We start from the raw sequence: 24,713 nt of genomic DNA, 5'->3' as shown, positions 1-24,713 counted from the left end.
ATATGTCGTTTGTTATCTGAAGATAATTATTGCACGTGATGGAAGCGAGGGTTTTCTGTATTTGTATGCGCTCTGGTATTGTAAATGGCTGTTTCATGAAATCAAAATTGATTAAAAGCACACGCTTCCATAACCCCTAGCCAGACTCCACTCCCATCCAAACTCTCCGCCACAGTGTTGGTAGCGGAGCAGGGGTGTGCGTTATGCTGACATGGTGTCTGAGGTAGCTTAGTATATTTTCTGGAATCTGTGTCTAGTGCTCCTATGCCATTAGGGATGTGCTGGGCGCCTCTTGGTTGTGCATAGATGATTTGGCCTACAAAGTGGCCATTTGAGGGAATGTACTTGGAAGCACTGTGGCGCAGTTAACCCAACTTTTTCGCCAGGGGGTCGGAGAGCCATTGCAGTTGACTTTAGAAGAGCAGCTAGATATGAGTAAAGAAATAAATAGTATTCAGTTACTGTTGACATTAAGCGAACGAAAACAGATGTCCAGGTTGTGTGGTGTGAAAATATTGCAAATATTATACCCATGTGCCACGGAGAGTTTAGTAAAAAGAGTATCAAGTGCTGTCCTTGGGAAGGAAATGGTAGCAAGCTTCCATGAACAGATGTGGAAGAAGGTAATTCCATCTAGAACAATGAGAAAATTAATTGACTCATGGGCATGGCACAGGCTATTTGGCTGGCCACTATCCTGTACAAAAGTAGGAGTGCTGGACTAGATCTTCTCTTAACTCATGATTGTACTGTTTGTTTAATTGGAGGCTTTGAGGAAGGCACAGGTCTAATTATTATCGTCCTTTTTTTTTACTTGTAGTACCTATCCAGTGGTTGTCATTCCCTCTCGTGCAGTGGAAGTGGCGACCACTTGTATAGAAGGGATGAGAAATAGTACCATGTTTGAAATTTCGTGACACGTGTGGCGGACAGTTGGCAGAGGCAACAAATGCCGTGCCTTCCTGTTGTGTCACAGTTCAGTGGTTAGCGGTTGGAGCTACAGAGCTGAAGCAGAGACACGGACCTGAGCCCTCACAGGTGATGTTGTGGGCACTAACTGGCAAGTCATGGAGTGGCGATCGCACGGAAAGCTTTAGGTATTCATTTCTCCCACGTGTTGTTTGAGTGGGTAATAGTCGACAAATAATCTGAAAGTGATTTTGTGAATCCTCAAGCAAGCACTTAAGTCTGAATCGCAGAGCAGTCATGTGGATGTAAATGTACATCCGACCCAACCCCTCCTGTTACCAGAACCCAACAAGTGGAAATAGAACCAAAAGCTGGAGTAAGATGTATCAGATGTACATAATGAGTATGTGGAGTTAGAAATCTTACATTACGTACAAGGGGGAACTACCAGGAGGCCTCATTTGTAATAATACAGACCACTCAAGCAGGACAGCCCTAGGCCTGAATTTCATCTTAGTATGAATTTAACTAAACTAAAACTTTTACTTCCCGACCATGTAGCAGGAATAAGTGGAAAAGTGGTTGCAACCAGTACCACATCAGCTTAAAGTAATTCAGTTGCTGTTAATGACACCGAGATTGTAAACAATGAGCCTGAACATAGCAGTGACGTTTAAACAAAGGTGCGTTTCTGTCTTTAGGCGTACGTGGGAAGACCACGATTTAGGAACGGTAAACACTGATCCATTACCTCACAGTGTAGCCCAGGCTAGTAAAATGGAAATGAGTGTATGGCATTGTTGGCTGGGAGGCCCCCTCCGGGGAAGTTCGGCCGCCAAGTGCTAGTCTTATTTCGGTCGACGCCACATTGGGTGACTTGCGCGCCGGTGATGAGAATGAAATGGTGATGAGGACAACACAAAACCCAGTCCCCGAGCGGTGAAAATCTCCAACCCGGCTGGGACTCGAACCCAGGCTCGCTTGCATGGCAGAAGAGCACGTTACCACTCAGCTAAGCAGGCGGCCGACCAGGCTAGTAGTAAAGGAAGTTATATCACAGCTGATACTCGCAACGTCGAGGCAACAAACTAAAAGCTCAACCGCCTAAACAGCATCGTAGTCGTAATCTGACGGTTTACAACAACCTCCTCAGAACTGTCGTTCGGTACGACTTGTTGGACAGTGCTCTGGATTCAAGTCGTGAAACGCAATCAATGGCACATCCAGCGGAAGCATTTGGGTCTCCACTATCTGAAACAACAGAACAATTATTAACGGGCACGACTAAGATTGTTGGTACAAAAAACCCGAACCACATTTTGACTGAAAATCCTAAGAGGAAAATTTCTGCGAACGGAAACGAAGAGGGACAGAAAGATATAAACGAAGAGACCTCAACAACTTCCAATAGTGACCTAGGTGAAAGCGAGGTAGTAGAAGTAGCAATGACCAACTGGGAAGCGATCTCCGATTTTGAACACCAACTGTCTGTAGACAACTGTAAGGGAGGAAAGAGAATACACAAGCAGGAGACGGAAATATAGGGAAAGAGAGGCGAAGCCTATTCTCAGTCCAAAATTCAGTAGTCGTAAGGAAGTGAACATCGAGTTTCTCTAAGACGAAATTGTATCTGTTTCACCACATACATAAAGCAAAGTTGTATTTCTTGATGATTTTAGGTCTGTTGTTAATAAAATAGATCAAAACTGAAATTTCAACACATGCAAGTGGGCCCACACGTTGCCAAGGTTGTTTGACTACACTGCAGAAGTTTCGCTGGGAAGACTTTACACATCCTTTATACAGTCCTCATTTCTCCCGACACGCTTTCCATATTTTCGGAGCACGAAAAAAGACATTCGTAGCTGTCGATTTGCTTCAGGCGAAAGTGACACACTTGGGTACAACGGTGGTAACGTGGGCAAACACAAAAATTATTCTACGAAGACATTGACCATATTATCTCGCAGTGGGATAAATACGTTAACATTTATAATGAAACAATAAACAGTTTACTTACTTTTTTATATCTGACTCGTTTTCATGAGACTGTTTCGCTACGGGTTATTCGGCTGAAGTTGAATGTTGAGGCAATATTACACTGCCCCTCCGCCTTCCTACTCCGAAATCTCCATCCCTCCTCCCCTCCTTCCAGCTCTCTCAGCAGGCCACTTGTTCTGTGTTTATTTAGATCTAATTTATTACCAGTTTATTCCAATCTCCTATTAGTCCATCTCCTCCTTCGCCCTCTCTTTGCCTATCACCTCCTTAACTCCCTCTGCATCAATCTCCTCCACCCTTTTCTCTGTCTACATCATCCACCCACCAACCTCTGCCCTTCTTACCTTGTCCTTCTTTCTGCCCATCTCCTCCCCCCTTTCTATGTACATCTCCTCATCCTCCACACTCTGCTCACCTCCTCCTCCTCCTTTTTTGTGCTCATCTCCCCCTGCCCTCTCTCTCTAACTAACTTTCCCACTTTCCTTTCTCTGTACAATTCCTCTTCCCCTACACCTTACCCATCTACTCCTCTTTCCTCTATCTGTTCATTAATCCTCCCCCCTCTTCAGCCATCTCCTTCTCCCCATCTCTCTATCCCCCCCACCCCTTTCCTCAAGTCCATCTCTTCTTCTGCCCTTTTGCTCGCCATCTCCTCCCTCCCCTTCCTCCTCTCCCCTTTCTCTTTCCATTCTCCTTCCCCCTCTATCCACCTCCTCTTCCCCCTATCTGGGTCCATTTTCTCCTTCCTCCTCCCTGTATGCCCATCTCCTCCAGTTCCTTCTCTCACCACATTACCACCCCCACCCCAACAGGAGGTTGCTGCTGCTGGTTCTTCCACTGTGTTTGTTTCCAGATAGTAACTAATGTGAGTACCAAGATCCAGGGGTTTAAGATGAGCTTTCTCCCATGGCTTTGCCCACATATCCACATGACACACATATTTCATCTATATTTAACGTATTTCATACGTATTTGTACACGAATTTCACCTTTATCTCTAGTGAATTTACCCTTGAGATCTCATTTTCACAGAGCTCATTGTGTATGTCGCCTTACCTCCTGAACTATATGCTGTACAATGAGATAGCTTTACAGATACATTCAATGATATATGTGGCTACTAGCTCCGAAATGTATTGTGAACAGAACTAGTAGCAAATAAGTAATAAATTAAAACTTAATACATCTAGTGTTTATGATGTCATATCTCCTGAACTATGTGTCATACAAAGACATATTTTTCTAGATTCATTCAGTGGTATATGTGGATACTGTTTTTCACGTAACTCAGTGTTTATGACGTCATATCTCCTGCAGTCTATGTCTTATAATGACAAGTATGTGAATAGTGCTCCCGTTCTCAAATACTGGATGCTTAAAGTGTGGGTATTCGCTTTTTCACTTGAACCCCCATTCCTTTGAAAGGTAGATTTTTCTTACCCTCAGAGCGACAATTTCCAGACGGTAACTGATATGTGTGCCAAATTGGGCTGAAAACAGTCCACTGGCTTAGTACCAGATCTGGAACATACATATATATTTACATACATACAAAAATATGTACTTATATACGCTTGCATCCATTTTTATAAAATAGATGGATCAGGGCAACCATTTTCCTGATCACTGCAATTTATTATTCTTACCACAGAAGTCTATTACCCAGTTAGTATACTTCATGACACAAGTTTTGCGCCCAGTGTTTGTAACAAGCTCATTATCGCACACAAGACACAGCCAGTGCTGTGCTAACAAGTAAGTATAAAAGTACATCAAATTCCATAAATGCATGATATTTCGCTAGTTACAACAATTACTAATATGTTTAGCGCATTATTTAAGTTTTATAACTTTGAGCATTGTAAAATATGAAGCAGAAATTTCATATTTACATGAAGAAATTAAGTGCTCTAAGGAACTCACCAATCGCTTGTGCTTCCAGTAGACAACATTATCAGCACTAACTGGGGTGTATGGTTGCTTTATCAACGTTTTAAAACATTAAGCAAGCGTTTGCACATATCACATACTTCAGTATGTATGCATCAGTGATCAACGTTGAAACAATAGTTCTGACTGCACGCATGAAACCTTTCAATTGCAGGGTGAAGCGGTTATTAGTTTTTATTAACATTATTTTATCGTGCACAAGTAAAGGAGAAACGAATGTGTAATGTCTCAAATGAGTATGTGAGGAATTCATTCTCAGAGTCGTTGGCATATGCAATGAAATTAAAATTAGCAGCACCAACAGTCATATTTAGCCACCGGTAGACTGCTATTTTATGTAGCAGACATTACTCACAATGACACCTTGAAAATTCTCATATGTGTACGCTGATGACATACACATTTAGTTCGAAAAATAAACGAAAATTTCAAAACAGAATTGGATAACTTACATTCCTCATGATGACTGCGTAAAAACAAGCACCATACGCGTCACTGCACCAGTTGAGGTTTAGATGTTACGTGACACACTATTAGGTTAAAAGGATGACTGCTTATTCTATGTATGAACTAGTTTGCACCAATTGATTTAAACAAGGGGGCTTGGTACATACAACAGTATTCCTAATATCACTTAGATTTGTGTACAGTGCAACACGGCAATGAATGTGTACCTCAGTTGATTCTTCCCAATGGCGGGCTTAGCATTTAAAACCACTGAACTGCCCACGAATAAGATATACCTCCTAGTGGCTATCCAGGCATTAGACTATCTTGAGTTCAATACTGTAGACCAAAACAAGAATTTTCTCGTCTTTTGAGGTGAAGAAATCACAATACATCAGCACTTGAAGCAGGTGCAGAAGCATGAGTGTAAAGTATAAAATCGTCACACACAGCCATCGGTGCACCACTTCTCAGTGGTAACATAGGAGAATTACGAGTTTCTTAGCTTGATATGCTTGAAACGGTGCAATGATGTCACACAGTTTAGCAGCTCAAATTCAACACAATGGGTGAATTATATGTCAGGAATATTTCTCCCACAGACTTTCTTTCAACAACTTTATACAAGAATTATGAGATTATGTTTCTTATTGAGCACCATCAGTCAAGGCTTGTACAGTGAATTAGGGCAATTTGTATATAAGCATATTTCTTTTGCCATATACACAAATGTAGGATGTCTTATCACAATGTTCTCCACAAACGCTGCATTATTGAAATATTGAGACACATGAAATGTGCCAAGACACAAGGAACTATCATGTGGCTAGTGCATAATTAGCATGTAATACGCACGGACACTGCCAGGAAGCTGGCATATGTATCTGTGTACTTACATATGTGTTGGGGGTTATTTTGCAAATAAGAACAGCAGCAATATACAATAAGGAATTAATTTTTTATTTATTTACAGTATTTTTCTCAGCACATTCCCAAGGGAGCAGGAAAGACAATCTACGTTGAAATTAAGTCACCCCAATGCAAGGAAGGGACTTTGTTGTAATTAAGCGACCCGAGAAAAGTGAGTTACTGGATACAATCCATTGTTATGTTGCTAGAAGTGTAGGTGTCGTTACAATGGTGAGATAGAATGTCGCAAAAGTCCCGGTTACAATAACGAATATGAGCAATGAAGATGTTGCTTTTCCACGAGGAACGAAAGTTGCTGAAGAGTCGAACGTAAGTAAAAGTGACGTAATAAGATTCCAGATGAGGTAACAAACGCTGCAGTTATAAACCCACAGATTTTCGTAACAGTACCGTATAACTAAAACGAGGAGACGAAGTTAATAGTGAACTGAAGCGCAAGATTTGGGAAAAGATAGAACATTTGACAGCTGATGAACAGAAGATATTAGCGCCTGTTTTGATGTTTGATGGAGTATGCAGATTTATTCCAAGAACGTGCAAAACTACCTGTCACTCATGTAGTTCAGCATGGTTTTCATTTAGGGAATGCAGCCCCAATCACACAGAAACCTTACCGGATACGATTTAGTCAAAGAGAGTTGGCAGAAGACTTGGTTAAAGAACAATTAGAAGCCGGAATTATAAAAACAAGAGATCCTTCAGACCCACTGTGATGTTCCGTCTTTGTGTTGATTACCGATCTTTGAATGCTGTGACCACACTTGACATTTACCCCTTACCAAATTTAGTGGGAAACCTTGGATTAATTGGGCAGATGTCGAATTTTTTCAGCATGTGATTTAACAAGTGGTTATCACCAGTTAACAGTGCATCCAGATGATCAAGCAAAAACTTCATATGTAACAGCAGCAGGAGTATACAAGTATCTTCGTATGCCGTTTGGACTCGTAATGCTCCAACTACATTTCAACGCCTGATGGATTCAGTTTTACGAGGGCTCATCCCAACACAAGCACTTGTTTTCCTTGATGATGTAATATTTTTTTGTGAGACAATGGAGCAGCATACTGAGAGCGGATAAGAAGCAGTTAACTATCTTGGTCATGTTATAACCAGCGAAAGTGTTCGATCTGATCCAAAATTAATTGAAGATGTAAAGAATTTTCCTGAACCACAGTATTTGAAGGAACTACAATTATTCTTGTGATTGTCAAATTTCTACAGACGATTTACAGCCGGTTATGCGAATATAGCACATCCAATGACACAGCTACTGAAGAAAGGAGTAACATTTAATTGGTCAACAGAGTGCAAAAAGGCAATGGAAGAACTAAAAACTGCTCTAACCACAGCCCCAGTGTTACTCTATCTGGCTTTCAGAAGTTGATGGTCATGAACATCCAATCTCATTTGCTTCCAGACAATTAAACAAAGCAGAATGTAATTATACTACTACTGACAGGGAGCTTTGTGCTTTGGTTTTTGGTATAACACATGAAAGATGTTTCTTAACAGGAAGAGAATTTACAGTTATTACAGATCGTACCGCATTTAAATGGTTATTGAGCTTAAAGGATCCAAGTTCCAGATTAACAAGAGCATTAAGACTGAGTGAGTACCAATTTAAGGTTATTCACCGACCTGCTAAACAAAATGTGAATGCTAATGCAGTGAGTCGACAAGTCAATGTTTGAGTTACAAGGAGTCGAGAAGAAGAGTTAAAGGCAGCTCAGGAAAAAGATCCACAATGTAAATTACGGAAAAATGATCAACGTTTTGTCGAAAAAATGGATTATTGTACAAAATCACTAGTAAAGGAAACGGCCTAGTTATTCCAGAAAGCATGAAAGAGCAAATCATGAGAGAAGAACGCGATTCTTTATTATCAGGACATTGCGGTAAAAATGCAACAAACATTAAAGTAGCTCAAATGTTTTGGTGGCCGAGCCGCAAAGCTGACATTTTCGAGTGTGTTTCACAATCTGATTCCTGTAACAGACGGAATAATGCAGGAAAAAGTAGAGTGCCATTGCAAGAACCGCCAGAAACAAGTGAACCATCTTAACTAGTAGGAATAGATGTCGTAGGACAGTTGCCTCAGACTAAAGATGGAAACATACACATACTGACAATGGTAGATTATGTCTCTAGATACCTTCTCATGATACCAATACCTGATCAGAGCGCTGAGACTATAGCTAAAGTTTTTGTAAAAGAATGGATTCTTAAGTTTGGATAACAATTAAGTATAATTAGTGATCAAGGAACGAATTTTATGAGTGAATTACTTAAACAGACTTGTAAGCTTACGCATGTAACTCGGTTAAGGACTACACCAGCACACCCTGAAGGAAATAGAACAGTGTGAGTGAATTACTTAAACAGACTTGTAAGCTTACGCAAGTAACTCGGTTAAGGACTACACCAGCACACCCTGAAGGAAATAGAACAGTCGAGCGAGTCAACAGAACAATAATTAAAATGGTTAGCCACTATGCGAGCGGCAAACACGACAACTGGACTGTGTTTACTGTACTGGCATGTTGTTACAACGCCAAAATGCACAGCTGAACTGGCTTAAGTCCATATGAGATCGTCTACGGAAGAAGAATGTATTCACCTTTGTTTGGGCTTTGCACGATCGACTACCGGAATCAGCAATGAACATGTAAGGGATGTAGCACGCAATCTAAAGGAAGCATGGAGGGAGTGAAACAGCGGAACCATCAATCTTTTCTTCGGCAAGCAAGACAACACGATCGCCAAACAGCAGTGCCACAGCATCGAGTTGGAGATCTTGTGTACCGGAGCAATGTGGTGTTAAAGAAGAGCCAAGTCAAAAAGTTTAAGAAGTCTTGGAAAGGACCATATCCAATTTTGGAGGTGTTGTCGCCAGTCACTCTTAAGCTACAACTGCCCTTTCGTTCGATTGTCGTTCATGTCAATCGTGTAAAGCCATCAGTGGGTAGATTTCCTGTAGTATCGCAAGACGACGAGGACCGACCGAGAGCAGACCTGCTGTTGTCAAATCTAGGGAGCGAGAAATACGAGCACGCAGTCCAGACCCCGAGGCCGAGGAATCGCCACGTTCCGAGCGATCCTGTTCCAGACACCCCTACAATCTGCGTAAAAGAGGTTACCACAAGAAACTCTTATTTTATGTTCTTGTTAACTCTAGAAGTAATTAAACATGTTCATTTTTATTCTAATGCTTGCTATGATAGCGTATTCTACTAATTCTTTAGTAATAGTACCACAGAGTACAGGTGTTTTGTTTGAACCACGTTCAGACATGGTAGTTTCAACAAGTTATACAAAACTTGTCCTCAAGTACAATCTGAGAGAAATCCAGCAACAATTCAATTACGTAAAGAAGCAAATTGACCTAATTCGTTCTGTTAAGGGCAATGATACAGCTTGGTATAGTAACTGGATCACACTGTTTTTTAAAGTTTTTGCCACACAAAACTTTAATTAGGCATAAACGTGCTTGGTTTGTTTTTGGAGGGAGTATGCTTCGTTCTGTATTTGGTATTTTAACTAGTCGAGATCTACTAGAAGTTAAAGGGAAAATATTAGGTCTTGAAGAACAGTCCAGTACAGATTCAACTAACCTCTCTAATGAAATTATCGTATTAAAGAATATGCGAAGAACCATTACTAACCACACAGTTTTCATTGAAGAGACTGTAATGTAATTTATCTCACATTTCCACGTACTTCGTAATGAAACGAAGGCAAATATCCAAGAACTATTCCAAGGATTAAATGCTGTGAGTGCACACCCAAATTTAAACACTCTTTTGTTTAGGATTACTGATAGTTTATCAAATGCTATAAGTGATGCTCGTAACTCAAGAACAGCCTTTGAAAGTAGTTCAAATGATTGTTGAGCAGCTTACTACTACATCCAGAATAATTTTTACACATCCTGCTATCAATTGAACGAAAGCTAGATGCAACATATACTATGATTTACCTTCATACAATTTATATGCTTACTATAAGTTAACCACTACACAATCCTTAATGATTGAAGATGAATTAACTGTTATTGTGTCTATTCCCATTGCTAGATCAAAGCATAAAAGAATTATTTATGAATCATCCCCCAAGAGATAATTGCCCTAGAATTTTAACACATCTTTATCATCCATTTCTTAAACAATGTTCTGAAGGTATAATTTTCTCATTTAACTCCGCCCTTTATGGCACATTTGCATGTAAAAACTATGATACATATGAACTATTTGATATGCCTAGTGTGTTTCCAACTACATTTCACGCAACTGGACATTAGCCATTAACGAGAATGTTATCTGTTTATTACAATGGTTCATACATACTAACATACGGAAAGCATTCATTATCAAGTTCTTTTCTGAAGACAATAATGTAATTAAGGACATTCATTAAATTGTAACCTCTTCAAATAATGAGTTAAATTTCATTGAAGTGGCAAATAGAATTGAGTCCTTCAATTCATCCAGTAATGTTAATGCATACTTGATTGTCAGTATTGTGTTTTTACTGCTTTTATTAATTTGTTTTTTCGTCAACAGCATTTGTCATGTATAAAATTGTCATCTTGAAGGCACACTTCTCTGCACCGAACGTTACAGTGTCTGCAAATGAAATAGATATTGCAATGCCTTCTGATGCCACAAATGAGGAAAAAGATTCATAACGCCCAGGAGGTCGTTTTGAGCCAGCTATGGTTGCCGTTTTTCTTTGGGGAGAGTGATGTAAGAGTCTACGGATTGAGCACAGCCGTACGGTACGTTAACACGCCCTCGCCAGCCAACCTGCCTGGAATGCTGACAATCTGCTTGGTCAGTAGACTCGTGTCCGGCCACGACTGGCAGCTGTCCACTGCGGGCAGTATTAACTAGCGCGGCCTCGGGCGCGAATATGTCTCTGTTCTTAGCTCACCATGGAGCCTTTTATACGACCGTAATTAGCCAGTGTTAGGATGTCAGACACAGTGATGACGGGTGAGCGTAGCGTGTGTGTTTTATAACCCGACTTCGTTAATAAAATTGTTTAAACTTACCTCTAGTTTTCGCTTATAGCCGTACCTCAAGAACCCACCGCTTACAAATCCTGACGAAATATTCATGTAATCATCATCCGGGCCAACAACACAAACTAACCCCCTTGTAGTAGGTTACCACTTAGCAATGAGATCGGTACATATGCCGCCCGAGGTATCACCGTGTCAGTATTGGCTCTTGAACGAAATAGTTTCATAACCACTGGTCTAAACGCACTAAATTAAAGGGCCTAGTATGCGTTTCGAGATTGTGATGAAAATTAGTAGATAAAGCGTTTTCGGTTACCTTTCAGATTAAGGGTCACTAATATTGCAATGCGCAGGGGAAAACCAATTCCGTGTTTCTGCTTTTCCTTTTCTACGCTCAATTTCATACCCTGTGTTGCACACGAGTATCTGCACAATAACTTAGGTACCATCAACAGCCTTGACAAATTTTTGTGTTTTTGACTGTATTTCTTGGCGGATCCCTCATATTATGAACTGTTCTTCTGTTCAACATATCGATCCTGTGCTTGGTCAACTTTTTTCTTTTTTTTAAAATTGAGCCGCATTTTTTCTATGGATATATGACACGAGCGCCTCTTTTTCTATATTACTGGAAACGTAAATGTTCTCAGTTACTCTAACTGTTCTTCACAGAAAGTAGTCATAGTTGCTATAAATGATTGATGGCTGTTGATAACTCAATATGGATACCCTCAAAGATGTGAGGTCTATTTGTTGCCATTAGGTATAAAGGATTTCAATCATGAGTCAGCTTCCAAATATCTGTTGTAATTACCTCTCTTAGTGAGGAGACCTTGACAGGGTTGCAATTTAGAATAGATTTAGAACATACCATATAAAGTTCATTTATGTAAGTGAACTACAGGTACAATGTTTTTGTGTTTAGGCTTTATAACAACTACTGTTCATTTATCCACATCATGTTATTGAGGCTGTAAGTTGTGAATTACTTATCGGACACTCTACAATACCAGAAGACAGACAAGATAGCTTAATACACAGCACCACGAAAAGTACAACACACGTGTCATTAAGACCAAGCGATAAGAATATTTCGAAAATTAAAATTCTTACAGGAGCAGGGTCACAGTGCATCAGAGAGAAACTAATACTTTCGTTGATAATTGTAATACTGTACAATACGAATATTCATAAACGTCCACATAAATATGTCAATCTTATTGGTTATACAAAAATTAGCTGGCAGTTCCTGATACAACACACCTTTAGTAACTGTATTGTATGAGTCGTGTGTGTTCTACATACCTTAAATCGTGGGTACCATGGTTATGTAGACATGTAGTGATTATATCTGGGTAGCATTTGTGCTATTAACCAATATCTGGCTAAATATTGAACGAAATTCGTCCATCCTTCGTGCAAGATGTCTGAGCCAGGCGAAATACCCTCAGACTTCAAAAATAATATAACCATTACAATTCCAAATAAAGCAGGTGCTGTCAGGTGTGAGCATTACCGAACTATCAGTTTAGTAAGTCGTGATTTAAAATACAAACATGATTTCTTTACAGAAGAATGGAAAAACTGGCAGAAGCTAACCTTGGGAGAAGTTTAGTTTGGATTCCGGTAAGATGTAGGAACACTTCAAGCAATATTTACCTAACTACATAGAACATACTGAAGGTTATGGAAAAGCAAACCTCCGATTATAGCATTTGTAGTCTTAGAGATAGCTTTTGACAATCCTAACTGGCGTACACTCTGAAATTCTGAAGGTGGCAGGGGTAAAATACAGGAAGCAAAAGGCTGTTTACAACTTGTACAAAAACCAGACGGCAGTTATGAGTCGAGCGGCATAATAGGGAGGCAGTGGTTGAGAAGGAAGCGAGACAGTGTTGTAGTCTATCACAGATATTATTCAGTCTGTACACTGAGCAAGCAGTAAAAGAAACCAAAGAAAATTTTGGTGTAGGAATTGAAGTTCACGGAGAAGAAATAAGAACTAAGGTTTGCTGATGGCTTTGAGACAACAATGGAAAACAAGGATAATGGAACTTAGTTGAACTAAATCAGGCGATACCGAGGGAATTAGGTTAGGAAACGAGAAACTTAAATTAGTAGAGGAGTTTTATTATGTGTGCAGTAAAATAGGGGATGACAGTTGAAGTAGAGGGGATATTAAATGTAGTCTGCCAACTACAAGAAAAGCGTTTCTGAAAAGAAATTTGTTGATATCTAATATAGATTTAAGTCCTAGGAGGTCTTTTCTGAAAGTATTTGTATGAAGTTTAGCCACGTATGGAAGTGAAACAGGGGCAGTAAACACTTTAGACAAGAAGAGAGTAGAAGCTTTTGAAATATCGTGCTACAAAAGCACGTAGACTATTAGAATGGGCAGGTCACGTAACTGATGAGGTACTGAATAGAATTTTGGAAAAAGAATTTGTTGTGCAGTTGGATTATAGGAAGGGATCAGTTGAGTACACATTCTGAGACACCGATTTAGTACGGGAGAGAAGGGTGGAGAGTAAAAATCTTGGAGGGAGACCAGAAGAATAATATGGTAAGCAGATGTAAGTTGCATTAGTTACTCGGAGATGAAGAGACTTGCGCTGGATAGAGTAGCATAGAGAGCTGCACCAGACCAGCCTTCGCACTGAATACCACAACACATTCAATTATGTTTAGATACTTTCTGGGTGATCATTGATAACAAATTTGTGTTATGGATTTCTTACCGTTCTGGTTAGTACAGCTTACGGTGGTAAAGCCAATTCTTTAACATTTACTGGTGCAGTTTTCAATTCCATATGTGACGAATAGACACAGATACACATAAAGATATGTAGTAAGAATTACGCTACTTGCAGGAATCAGTGAATGTGAACCATTGAGAGCAACACATTAGAACAATATCATACTCACATCCTCACTCATAATAGTGAAGTCGCAGAAGTGTTTTCTCTTCGAGCTGTTGCTCTATTCTGCTTATCCTTTGGTGGACTGTATAGAGTACTTGTCTCCTGTTATCCACAACTAAAACAGATAAGCATAATTAGCATTAAATACTGACTTTCAACTTTAGCCTTACTCCTGCGAACAACGCAAACAACTAAATTTGCGTTGCGTTGCTTGTAACTCTAAACGTGAGAAAACAAACTCATGCGATAGTAGGGTGGAGCACTTGCAAAACGGCGCGAAAGTTCGTACTCCAACTTATGTGAGAACCTTATAGGTACCAAATGAGATTAACAGTTCTTTTGTCAGCTGATACAACACTGACGGAAGAAAAATCGCAACACCAAAAAATATTTAATGTAGAGTAATGAAATTCCCGGAATACGTTTGTCTAGGTAGCATATTTAAGTGATTAATACTGCAAGATCACAGGCTAATATAAGAGCAAGACAAGCCATTACTAATGTGAAATGCTGGCACTTTAATAACGGCTGCAGCTGCCAGAATGTCGAATGCAAGCACACAATGCATTGTGTTGAACAGGTGCTGAATGTCTGTTTGTTGGATGGTGTTCCATGTATGTTGCACTTGGTCGGTCTCGGCCAATAAAGGGACGTTTAATGCCGTTTGTGGATGACACAGCAGATGTCGCCTGATGATGTCAGGTATGCGCTCGATTGCAGACAGATTTCACGATCGAGAAAGCCAAGGAAACATGTCAACAACCTGTAGAGCATTTTGGGTTACAACAGGGTATGTTCATAAATGGCAGGACGGGAGGTTGAACCACCAGACTGGCGTACAGAATTGCAGTCGTGGAGCGTGGGATACCTACGAGAGTGCTGCTGCTGTCATACGAAATCACATCCCAGACCATGACTACAGGTCTAGGTCTTCTACACAGGCCGATTGGTTGCGGGCCTTCAAATAGCCTCCTTGGAATCCATACATGGCTATCTCTGGCTCCGAACCAGGACCAGCTTTCATCATAAAACATCAGACCCCCACGCTGCCCGCCGATGAGTTCTCGATGACACCGCTGACGTTGCAAATGACGGTGGTTTGAGGTCAGTGGAGTACACGCTACAGGGCTTCTGGCTCGGAACTGTCCTAGAAGTAACTCATTTGTAACAGTTCGTTGTATCACTGTGGTGCGAACAGGTGCTCAGATTACTGCTGCAGATGCGATACGATGCGCAGAACCAAACACCAAACACAATGGTTGGTTGGTTGGTTGTTTGGGGGAAGAGACCAAACTGCGAGGTCATCGGTCTCAGCGGATTACGGAAGGACGGGGAAGGAAGTCGGCCGTGCTCTTTCGAAGAAACCATCCCGGCATTTGCCTGGAGAGATTTAGGGAAATCACGGAAAACCTAAATCAGGATGGCCGGACGCGGGATTGAACCGTCGTCCTACCGAATGCGAGTCCAGTGTGCTAACCACTGCGCCACCTCGCTCGGTGTCCAAACACAATGGCCTTCCCTCTCGGTAGTGCCATATGGGCGTTCAGAGACCGCTCTTCTTGCGATCGGGCGTTCCCATGACCACTGCTGTCAGCAGTCGTGTACAGTTGCTGTATTCCTGCAAAGTCTTACAGCAATATCACAGAAAGTACATCCAGCTTCTCGTAGCCCTATTACACGACCTCGTTCAAACGCTGTTAGTTCCTGACGATGGCATCTCTGTTGTCTTAAAGGCTTTATTGACTATTATCTACTCACAACGTCCAACCTGAAAGGTAACTAACACTCACGACTGTTACTGCGAGTATTTAAAGCAAACCTGATTTACATCCTTATAATGGCGGGAAATTTAAATAGATTTCACCTTTCAGAATGGGAAACACCTACCAACCTTCGTTTATGTCGCAAAACTCCTTCTTTGCGTAGTTATATGGATATGGTGTCTGTTCTTTCGGACATGTCCGAAAGAACAGACATGTCCGAAAGGACACCATACCCATATAAGTATATACACTCCTGGAAATGGAAAAAAGAACACATTGACACCGGTGTGTCAGACCCACCATACTTGCTCCGGACACTGCGAGAGGGCTGTCCAAGCAATGATCACACGCACGGCACAGCGGACACACCAGGAACCGCGGTGTTGGCCGTCGAATGGCGCTAGCTGCGCAGCATTTGTGCACCGCCGCCGTCAGTGTCAGCCAGTTTGCCGTGGCATACGGAACCCCATCGCAGTCTTTAACACTGGTAGCATGCCGCGACAGCGTGGACGTGAACCGTATGTGCAGTTGACGGACTTTAAGCGAGGGCGTATAGTGGGCATGCGGGAGGCCGGGTGGACGTACCGCCGAATTGCTCAACACGTGGGGCGTGAGGTCTCCACAGTACATCGATGTTGTCGCCAGTGGTCGGCGGAAGGTGCACGTGCCCGTCGACCTGGGACCGGACCGCAGCGACGCACGGATGCACGCCAAGACCGTAGGATCCTACGCAGTGCCGTAGGGGACCGCACCTCCACTTCCCAGCAAATTAGGGACACCGTTGCTCCTGGGGTATCGGCGAGGACCATTCGCAACCGTCTCCATGAAGCTGGGCTACGGTCCCGCACACCGTTAGGCCGTCTTCCGCTCACGCCCCAACATCGTGCAGCCGCCTCCAGTGGTGTCGCGACAGGCGTGAATGGAGGGACGAATGGAGACGTGTCGTCTTCAGCGATGAGAGTCGCTTCTGCCTTGGTGCCAATGATGGTCGTATGCGTGTTTGGCGCCGTGCAGGTGAGCGCCACAATCAGGACTGCATACGACCGAGGCACACAGGGCCAACACCCGGCATCATGGTGTGGGGAGCGATCTCCTACACTGGCCGTACACCTCTGGTGATCGTCGAGGAGACTCTGAATAGTGCACGGTACATCCAAACCGTCATCGAACCCATCGTTCTACCATTCCTAGACCGGCAAGGGAACTTGCTGTTCCAACAGGACAATGCACGTCCGCATGTATCCCGTGCCACCCAACGTGCTCTAGAAGGTGTAAGTCAACTACCCTGGCCAGCAAGATCTCCGGATCTGTCCCCCATTGAGCATGTTTGGGACTGGATGAAGCGTCGTCTCACGCGGTCTGCACGTCCAGCACGAACGCTGGTCCAACTGAGGCGCCAGGTGGAAATGGCATGGCAAGTCGTTCCACAGGACTACATCCAGCATCTCTACGATCGTCTCCATGGGAGAATAGCAGCCTGCATTGCTGCGAAAGGTGGATATACACTGTACTAGTGCCGACATTGTGCATGCTCTGTTGCCTGTGTCTATGTGCCTGTGGTTCTGTCAGTGCGATCATGTGATGTATCTGACCCCAGGAATGTGTCAATAAAGTTTCCCCTTCCTGGGACAATGAATTCACGGTGTTCTTATTTCAATTTCCAGGAGTGTAGTTCTGGAAATACCGGACATGACCTCCTTCTTCTGTGCGGATGCACACATATTACCCGAACTCATGCGGGACTTGGTAAGAATGTCTTCCACGAGAAATGAGTGTGTTCGGTAGGGACACTACGAATGTAGTATGTGGACATACGAAGGTGAGTCAAATGAAAATCTTAAATATGTTTTTAAATATTGTTTATTGTTCAGAAGTGGTACAAAGCTGTATCACGTTTAAACATAATCTTCCCCACGCTCAATCCAAGTCCTCCAGCGCTTACAAAGTGCATAAATTCCTTTAGTAAAAAATTCTTTTGGTAGTCTGCGCAACCACTCATGCACCACGTGGCGTACCTCTTCATCAGAACGGAACTTCTTTCCTCCCATTGAGTGGTCCAAACATATGGAAATCAGTTGGGGCAATGTCTGGTGAGTATGGTGGATGCGGAAGACACGTAAAATGCAGGACTGTGATTGTTGCAACTGTTGTACGGGCAGTGTGGGGCCTTGCATTGTCATGTTGAAAATGGACACCTGCTGACAGCAATTCAAGTCGCTTTGATTTGATTGCAGGAAGCATGTGGGTTTTTAGGAGATCTATGTATGATGCACTGGTGACAGTGGTGTCTCTAGGCATGTAATGCTCCAAAATTACGCCTTTTTCGTCCCAAAAGAGAGTCAGCATAACGTTCCCTGTTGATGATTCTGTTCGAATCTTCTTTGGTTTTGGTGATGATGAATGGCTCAATTCCTTGCTCGCCCCTTTCGTTTCTGTTTGGTGGAAGTGAACCCAGATGTAATCCCCAGTAACGATTATTGCAAGGAAGCCATCACCTTCTCGTTCAAAGCGTCGAAGAAGTTCTTCACAAGCATCAGCACGTCGTTCTCTCATTTCAGGAGTCAGCTGCCGTGGCACCCATGTTGCAGACACTTTGTGAAAGTGGAGCACATCATGCACAGTGTGGTGTGCTGACCCACGACTAATCTGTAAACATGCTGCAATGTCATTCAGTGCCACTCGGAGGTTTTCCTTCACTATGGCTTCAACTGCTGGAATGTTCTGTGGAGTAAGAACTCGTTGTGCCTGTCCTGGACGACGAGCATCTTTCACTGAAGTCACACCATTTGCGAACTTCCTACTCCATTCGTAGACTTGCTGCTGTGACAAACATGCATCACCGTACTGAACCTTCATTCGTCGATGAATTTCAATAGGTTTGACACCTCCATTACGCAAAAACCGAATAACAGAACGCTGTTCTCCCCTGGTGCAAGTCGCTAGTGGGGCGGCCATCTTTATACTGATACTGCGACGGTAGGTGTGCATCTGCACTATGTTGCCACCTACAGGCCATTCTGCACGATGTTTGTAGTACGCTTACCAACTTACAGGATAACGGCGCGAAATTCGATTTGTTATTACAAATCGAAAGTTTTCATTTGACTCACCGTCGTATAAGGAGAGAATGTGGATCTCGCGGGAGGCGTGTGCGAGATAGTCTCTGCAATCGCGCTATCTTCTGTGCTCTCGGTGGCTCAGATGGATAGAGCGTCTGTCATGTAAGCAGAAGATCCCGGGTTCGAGTTCCGGTCGGGGCACACATTTTCACCTGTCCCCGTTGACGTATATCAACGCCCGTCAGCAGCTGAAGGTATTAATATATAATTCTAATTCCTTCTATGTGATGTGATTTTTTTATATTTTTCCGTCGTTGTACATGCAGAGCTGGAGACAGTCTAACAAGCACAGCTCATGGCCTGCTCCGTTCTCTTCCATTTTCTCCACACTTAAAGGATTTGTAAACCAGTGACCAAACATCAGTTTGCTAACGCACTACAAGCAACACGATGCACAGAAAAACGTCAAAATAATGCCGGAGATGATTTCTTAGTGTTAATAAGCATCAAACACGGAAAACATGCTTTGTGCCAAATCTGACATTTGTCACGCGTATAATGAAACAATTTATCTCTGTTTCCATGTTCTCATTGTACGACAAAACAGAAATCGTGCTCTGACACCAAAGAATCATGCTGCTCATCGTTTGGGCGCAAAAAATAATGAGACAATTAAGAAAATCGTTTGATCTTTGTGACAGGGGTGTCCAATAAGCTATCGCCGCGGGCCGCACGCGGCCCAAAGCAAATTTCAATGCGGCCTAGAAGTGAGCATGTATCACACGGCTGCTGAAAAATAAATATTCCATAAAATTCTGTTAATATGAAATTATGATAAACCGAAACATAATCCTAAGGACAGCATGAAATATGCAGCCATTCTTTTGGATTTGATGCAAGAATCTGAAAACGGATTTCAGGATCTTCGAATAAATAATCGAAATTTTTATATTTGTGTGATCCTCTTTTCAAACATTATAGATGCGTTACCAGATGATTTTCAGATGGAATGCATAGCGTTGAAGTCTGACATCCAACTAAAAGAAAAAATTGATCATCTATCTTTGTTGGACTTTTACAAATCATACCTGTCCTGACACAAACATCCCTTACTTAACAGCATTCACTATATACATCATTATTGTTTTAAAGCACATACGTTTGTGGGTGCTTATTTCCAAGAGTAAAGCACACAAAGAGTAACAGTAGAACCAAAATCTCAGATCAAGACGTTGAAGAGCACCCTGAGAAGTGTAAGCTCTTCGATTCAATTTGAAACTGATATATTAGTTTCCCAAATTCAAAAACAAATGTCACATTAATTATGTGATTTGTAATTACTTACATATAAAATTATTAACGAAATTTCATCCATAAAATGTTACATCAGTACCAACTTACTTCTTTACAATAAAGAATCATAAATTGTAAATTATTTTAAAGTGTTAACTATACACCTCCACTAAACGGCTTTTTTTCCTTTTTTCTCAGTTCAAAAATACTCGTTTTTTTACAAAGTGACCCAGGTAAGCTATAAGTTTGGACACCCCAGTTTAGAGATTGAGCCAAGCAAATTAGAAAATACATTTGTGACGAAAGGTTCAAGTGCCATAGCGGGAAAGTAATACGTTGTAAGTACCAATAAGAAAGTTTTTACAAGCTGATGCTTACAAAGATGACAACAGCACCCAGCCACTGTTATTAATTATATTTAACTACACAAAGAGCACTATTTCAGGTTTCGAACTGAGAGGTTCATCTTCAGAAGGCCCTTCACGTTTAAATTATATTTGTTGTTGTTTGCATATTTCTTTACTCTTTCCTCAACAACAAACGTGAACAGCCAACTGAAGATAAATCTGTCAATTCGAAACTGGTAACGGCGTTCTTTATGTAAATCAAATGAACTCGAATTTTGAACACAGCTACGGACTGAAAAATACCAGTTATAGACAAAATACCAGGAAGGAAGAGTTTGTTTTACGTACCATTAACACTGAGGCGCTACGTTTTATTAGCAATAATACAAGTGCGTAACTACAGTATTAGTCTTTTAGCTAGTAGAAGAACTATTATCAACAAAAACTATTTGTTGTGTCTTTTAAGATTCGATAAAAATTGCAACAGTGCCATCCCGTAAGGTACCCTTCATAGTGGCAAATAAGTACGCACCAAAAAGCAATTTCTGCTGGATGACGCATTGACCGAGATTGTATACATCATTGTCTGCATGTACCTGTGGAACTACTTACGGTGGACAGACAAAGATTTGAGAAAATACAAAACACGACACACTGCCGTGCCTAATACAGTATAGAAAACCTGTTTGCATCCACAGCAGATTCCACTTGCCTCAGAAGTGGTAAGTATACGTGTTTTATAGCTTTCAAGGGGAATCTTACAAAATTCTTCCCGCAAAATAGTGAAAAGTTCAGGTAGCGATGACGGAGGAAGTAGCTACCACGCGTCCTTCTCTCCAGAGTAGACTATACAGGGTGGTCCATTGATCGTGACGGGGCCAAATATCTCACGAAATAAGAGTCAAACGAAAAAACTACAAAGAACGAAACTTATGAATGTCGTTACACGTACTGCCAAATGCATTGAGGTTGACGGACATCATTTTGAGCATTTATTGCATTAATGTGGTATTTACAGGTAATTACGCTGGAACAGCATGCGTTCTCAGAAATTATAAGTTCCCAAAGGTGCATGTATCACATTGGAACAACCAAAACAAAATGTTCAAAAGTACCTACGTTCTGTATTTTAATTTAAAAAACCTACCTGTTGCCATCTGTTCGTCTCAAACTGTAAGCCACATGTTTGTGACTATTACAGCGCCATCTATTACAAAGCGAAAAAAGTGGTCCAACTAAAACATTCATATTTCTTTCCGCGCTACACGAATATGTAATAAAATGGGGGTTCCTATTTAAAAAAAAAACGCAGTTGGTATCCGTTTGACCTACGGCAGCACCATCTAGCGGGTCACCCATAGCGTCATCTGATTTTCCCCCTTCAAGCTAGATGAGTTTCGATCTTTGTAGTTTTTTCGTTTGACGCTTATTTCGTGAAATATTTGGCCCGGTCACTATCAATGGACCACACTGTATATAGGCATTTGGTGACTGTGGTCGCTGGGGGAGATATGACATTTCATCTTCGTGCTCACAAAACCAGCCCTGGACGATGCGAGCTGTGGGGTCAGGGGCCCTGTCGTCTTGGAACGCAGCTTCACCACTGGAGAACAATCACAACGCAGCTTCACCACTGGAGAACAATCACTATGCCAAGGGCTGGACCTGATCGGCCAAAATAGTCACACAATCGTTGACAGTAATACGACCTTGCAGAGCACTAATGGGATCCGTGGAATACAACGCTACGGCTGTCCAAATCATCACCCAAATCCTGCAGTGTTTCACTCTTGAGGTGTAAACTCGGCCAGAAGTTGGAAATAGTGTGAACTACGACCCATCCTTCTATTGCTTCATAGTCCACCTTTTATGGCTTCGGCCCAATGTTTTCCGCTAAAGGCATTTACATCATCGATGAGTGGCTTTTGGAATTCCAGCTCGTCCTGTCACTTCCTACTTATGAAGCTCTATTCGCGTTGTTTTGGCGCCGGCATGGTTGGCGAGTGCTGCGTTATCTTCTGCAGAGAATTTCGCAGTTGTCCTCTTCTGTTTCGTCACAATCCCCTTCAATGGCCGTCTATCGCGGTCACTCAACACGCGCTTTCGTCCGCGTTGCGACGCAGCGGATGATGTTTTCCAGATTTCCCTGTATGCGGTATGAATCTTCTATACGTTGTCTCTTGAAACACCAAAGACTTGGCTACTTCTGTTGCGGAAGGACCCGCGCACTAATCAGCCTAAGTTCGAATTCGCTTCGCTTCGACTTAATAAACTACTGGCCATTAAAACTGCTCCTCCAAGAAGAAACGCAGATGATTAACGGGTATTCATTGGACAAATATATTATATTAGAACTGACATCTGATTACATTTTCACGCAATTTGGGTGCATAGATCCTGAGAAATCAGTATCCAGAACAACCACCTCTGGCCATAACAACGACCTTGATACGCTTGGGCATTGAGTCAGACAGAGCTTGGATGGCGTGTACAGGTACAGCTGCCCATGCAGCTTCAACACGATACCACAGTTAAAAATAGTGACTGGCGTATTGTGACGAGCCAGTTGCTTGGCCACCATTGACCAGACGTTTTCAATTGCTGATAGATCTGGAGAATGTGCTGACCAGGGCAGCAGTCGAACATTTTCTGTATCCAGAAAGGCCCGTACAGAACCTGCAACATGCGGTCAAGCATTATCCTGTTGAAATGTAGGGTTTCTCAGGGACTGAATGAAGAGTAAAGCCACGGGTCATAACACATCTGAAATGTGACGTCCATAGTTCAAAGTGCCGTCAATGCGAACAAGAGGTGACAGAGACGTGTAACCAATGACACCCCATACCATCACCCCGGGTGATACGCCAGTATGGCGACGACGAATGCACGCTTCCTATGTGCGTTCGCTGCGATGTCGCCAAACACGGATGCGACCATCATGAACTGTAAACAGAACCTGGATTCATCCGATAAAATGTTTTGCCATTCATGCACCCAGGTTCGTCGTTGAGTACACCATCGCAGGCGCTCCTGTCTGTGATGCAGCGTCAAGGGTAACCGCAGCCATGGTCTCCGAGCTGATAGTCCATGCTGCTGCAAACGTCGTCGAACTGTTCGTGCAAATGGTTGTCGTCTTGCAAACGTCCCCACATGCTGACTGAGGTATCGAGACGTACTGCACGATCCGTTACAGCCATGCGGATAAGATGCCTGTCATCTCGACTGATAGTGATACGAGGCCGTTGGGATCCAGCACGGGGTTCCGTATTATCCTCCTGGAACCACCGATTCCATATTCTGCTAACAGTCATTAGATCTCGGCCAATGCGAACAGCAATGTGGTGATACGATAAACCGCAATCGCGATAGGCTACAATCCGACCTTTATCAAAGTCGGAAACGTGATGGTACGCATTTCTCCTCCTTACACGAACCATTACAACAATGTTTCACGAGGCAAAGCTGGTCAACTTCTGTTTGTGTATGAGAAGTCGGTTGGAAACTTTCCTCATGTCAGCACGTTGTAGGTGTCGCCACCGGCGCCAACCTAGGGTGAATGCTCTGAAAAGCTAATCATTTGCATATCGCAGCATCTTCTTCCTGACGGATAAATTTCGCGTTTGTAGCACGTCATCTTCGTGGTGTACCAATTTTAATGGCCAGTAGTGTACAATCAAAACTACACAAAACACTGTTTTGACCATGACCGACACTTGCAACGTATTGAGGAGATTGCACAGGTGCCGTTCTTGGCCAAACATAATAGCGAAACCTGCAGGCTAGACTAGCGTCCGCATTTATGTGGAAACATGTGTTTCTCGTGGTATTTTCATATTGTCGTCCAGCACCTGTATGTAACCCATCAACCATAGTACCGTGCATGGCGAAGGGTACATCATACCAATATTGTCTATTTTCACTTCTGTTCAATTTTCTTACTGTTTGTGTGTGTGGGGGAGTATGAGCCTTACCTTTGTACGTGGCCTAATCTGTCTTATTCTTGTCTTCCCTACGTGAAATATGCAATGATGGCAGCAGAACAGTGGGACAGTTTTCTTTAGGAACTGGTT

The 24,713-nt window shown here is 42.3% G+C and overlaps 1 protein-coding gene across 2 annotated transcripts in view; it reads right to left on the bottom strand.

Moving 5' to 3' along the window:
* The window catches only part of LOC126354597 (solute carrier family 22 member 7-like), a 190,160-nt gene that overhangs the window by 86,175 nt on the left and 79,272 nt on the right, over positions 1-24,713 (bottom strand). Inside the window, exon 2 of one of the 2 annotated variants that reach the window (XM_050004349.1) lies at positions 14,186-14,296. The exons of the other annotated variant lie outside the window; for it this stretch is intronic. Coding sequence (XP_049860306.1) covers positions 14,186-14,197 — 12 coding nt within the window. The 5' untranslated portion in view covers positions 14,198-14,296. The remainder of the gene's footprint in view (positions 1-14,185; positions 14,297-24,713) is intronic. 2 annotated transcript variants of the gene reach the window in all.

This window comes from Schistocerca gregaria, chromosome 3 (assembly GCF_023897955.1).
Source record: "Schistocerca gregaria isolate iqSchGreg1 chromosome 3, iqSchGreg1.2, whole genome shotgun sequence".
NCBI classification, from domain to species: Eukaryota; Metazoa; Arthropoda; class Insecta; order Orthoptera; family Acrididae; genus Schistocerca; species Schistocerca gregaria.
The sequence above is the reverse complement of the archived record's forward strand: the minus strand, read 5'-3'. Positions and strand labels throughout refer to the sequence as shown.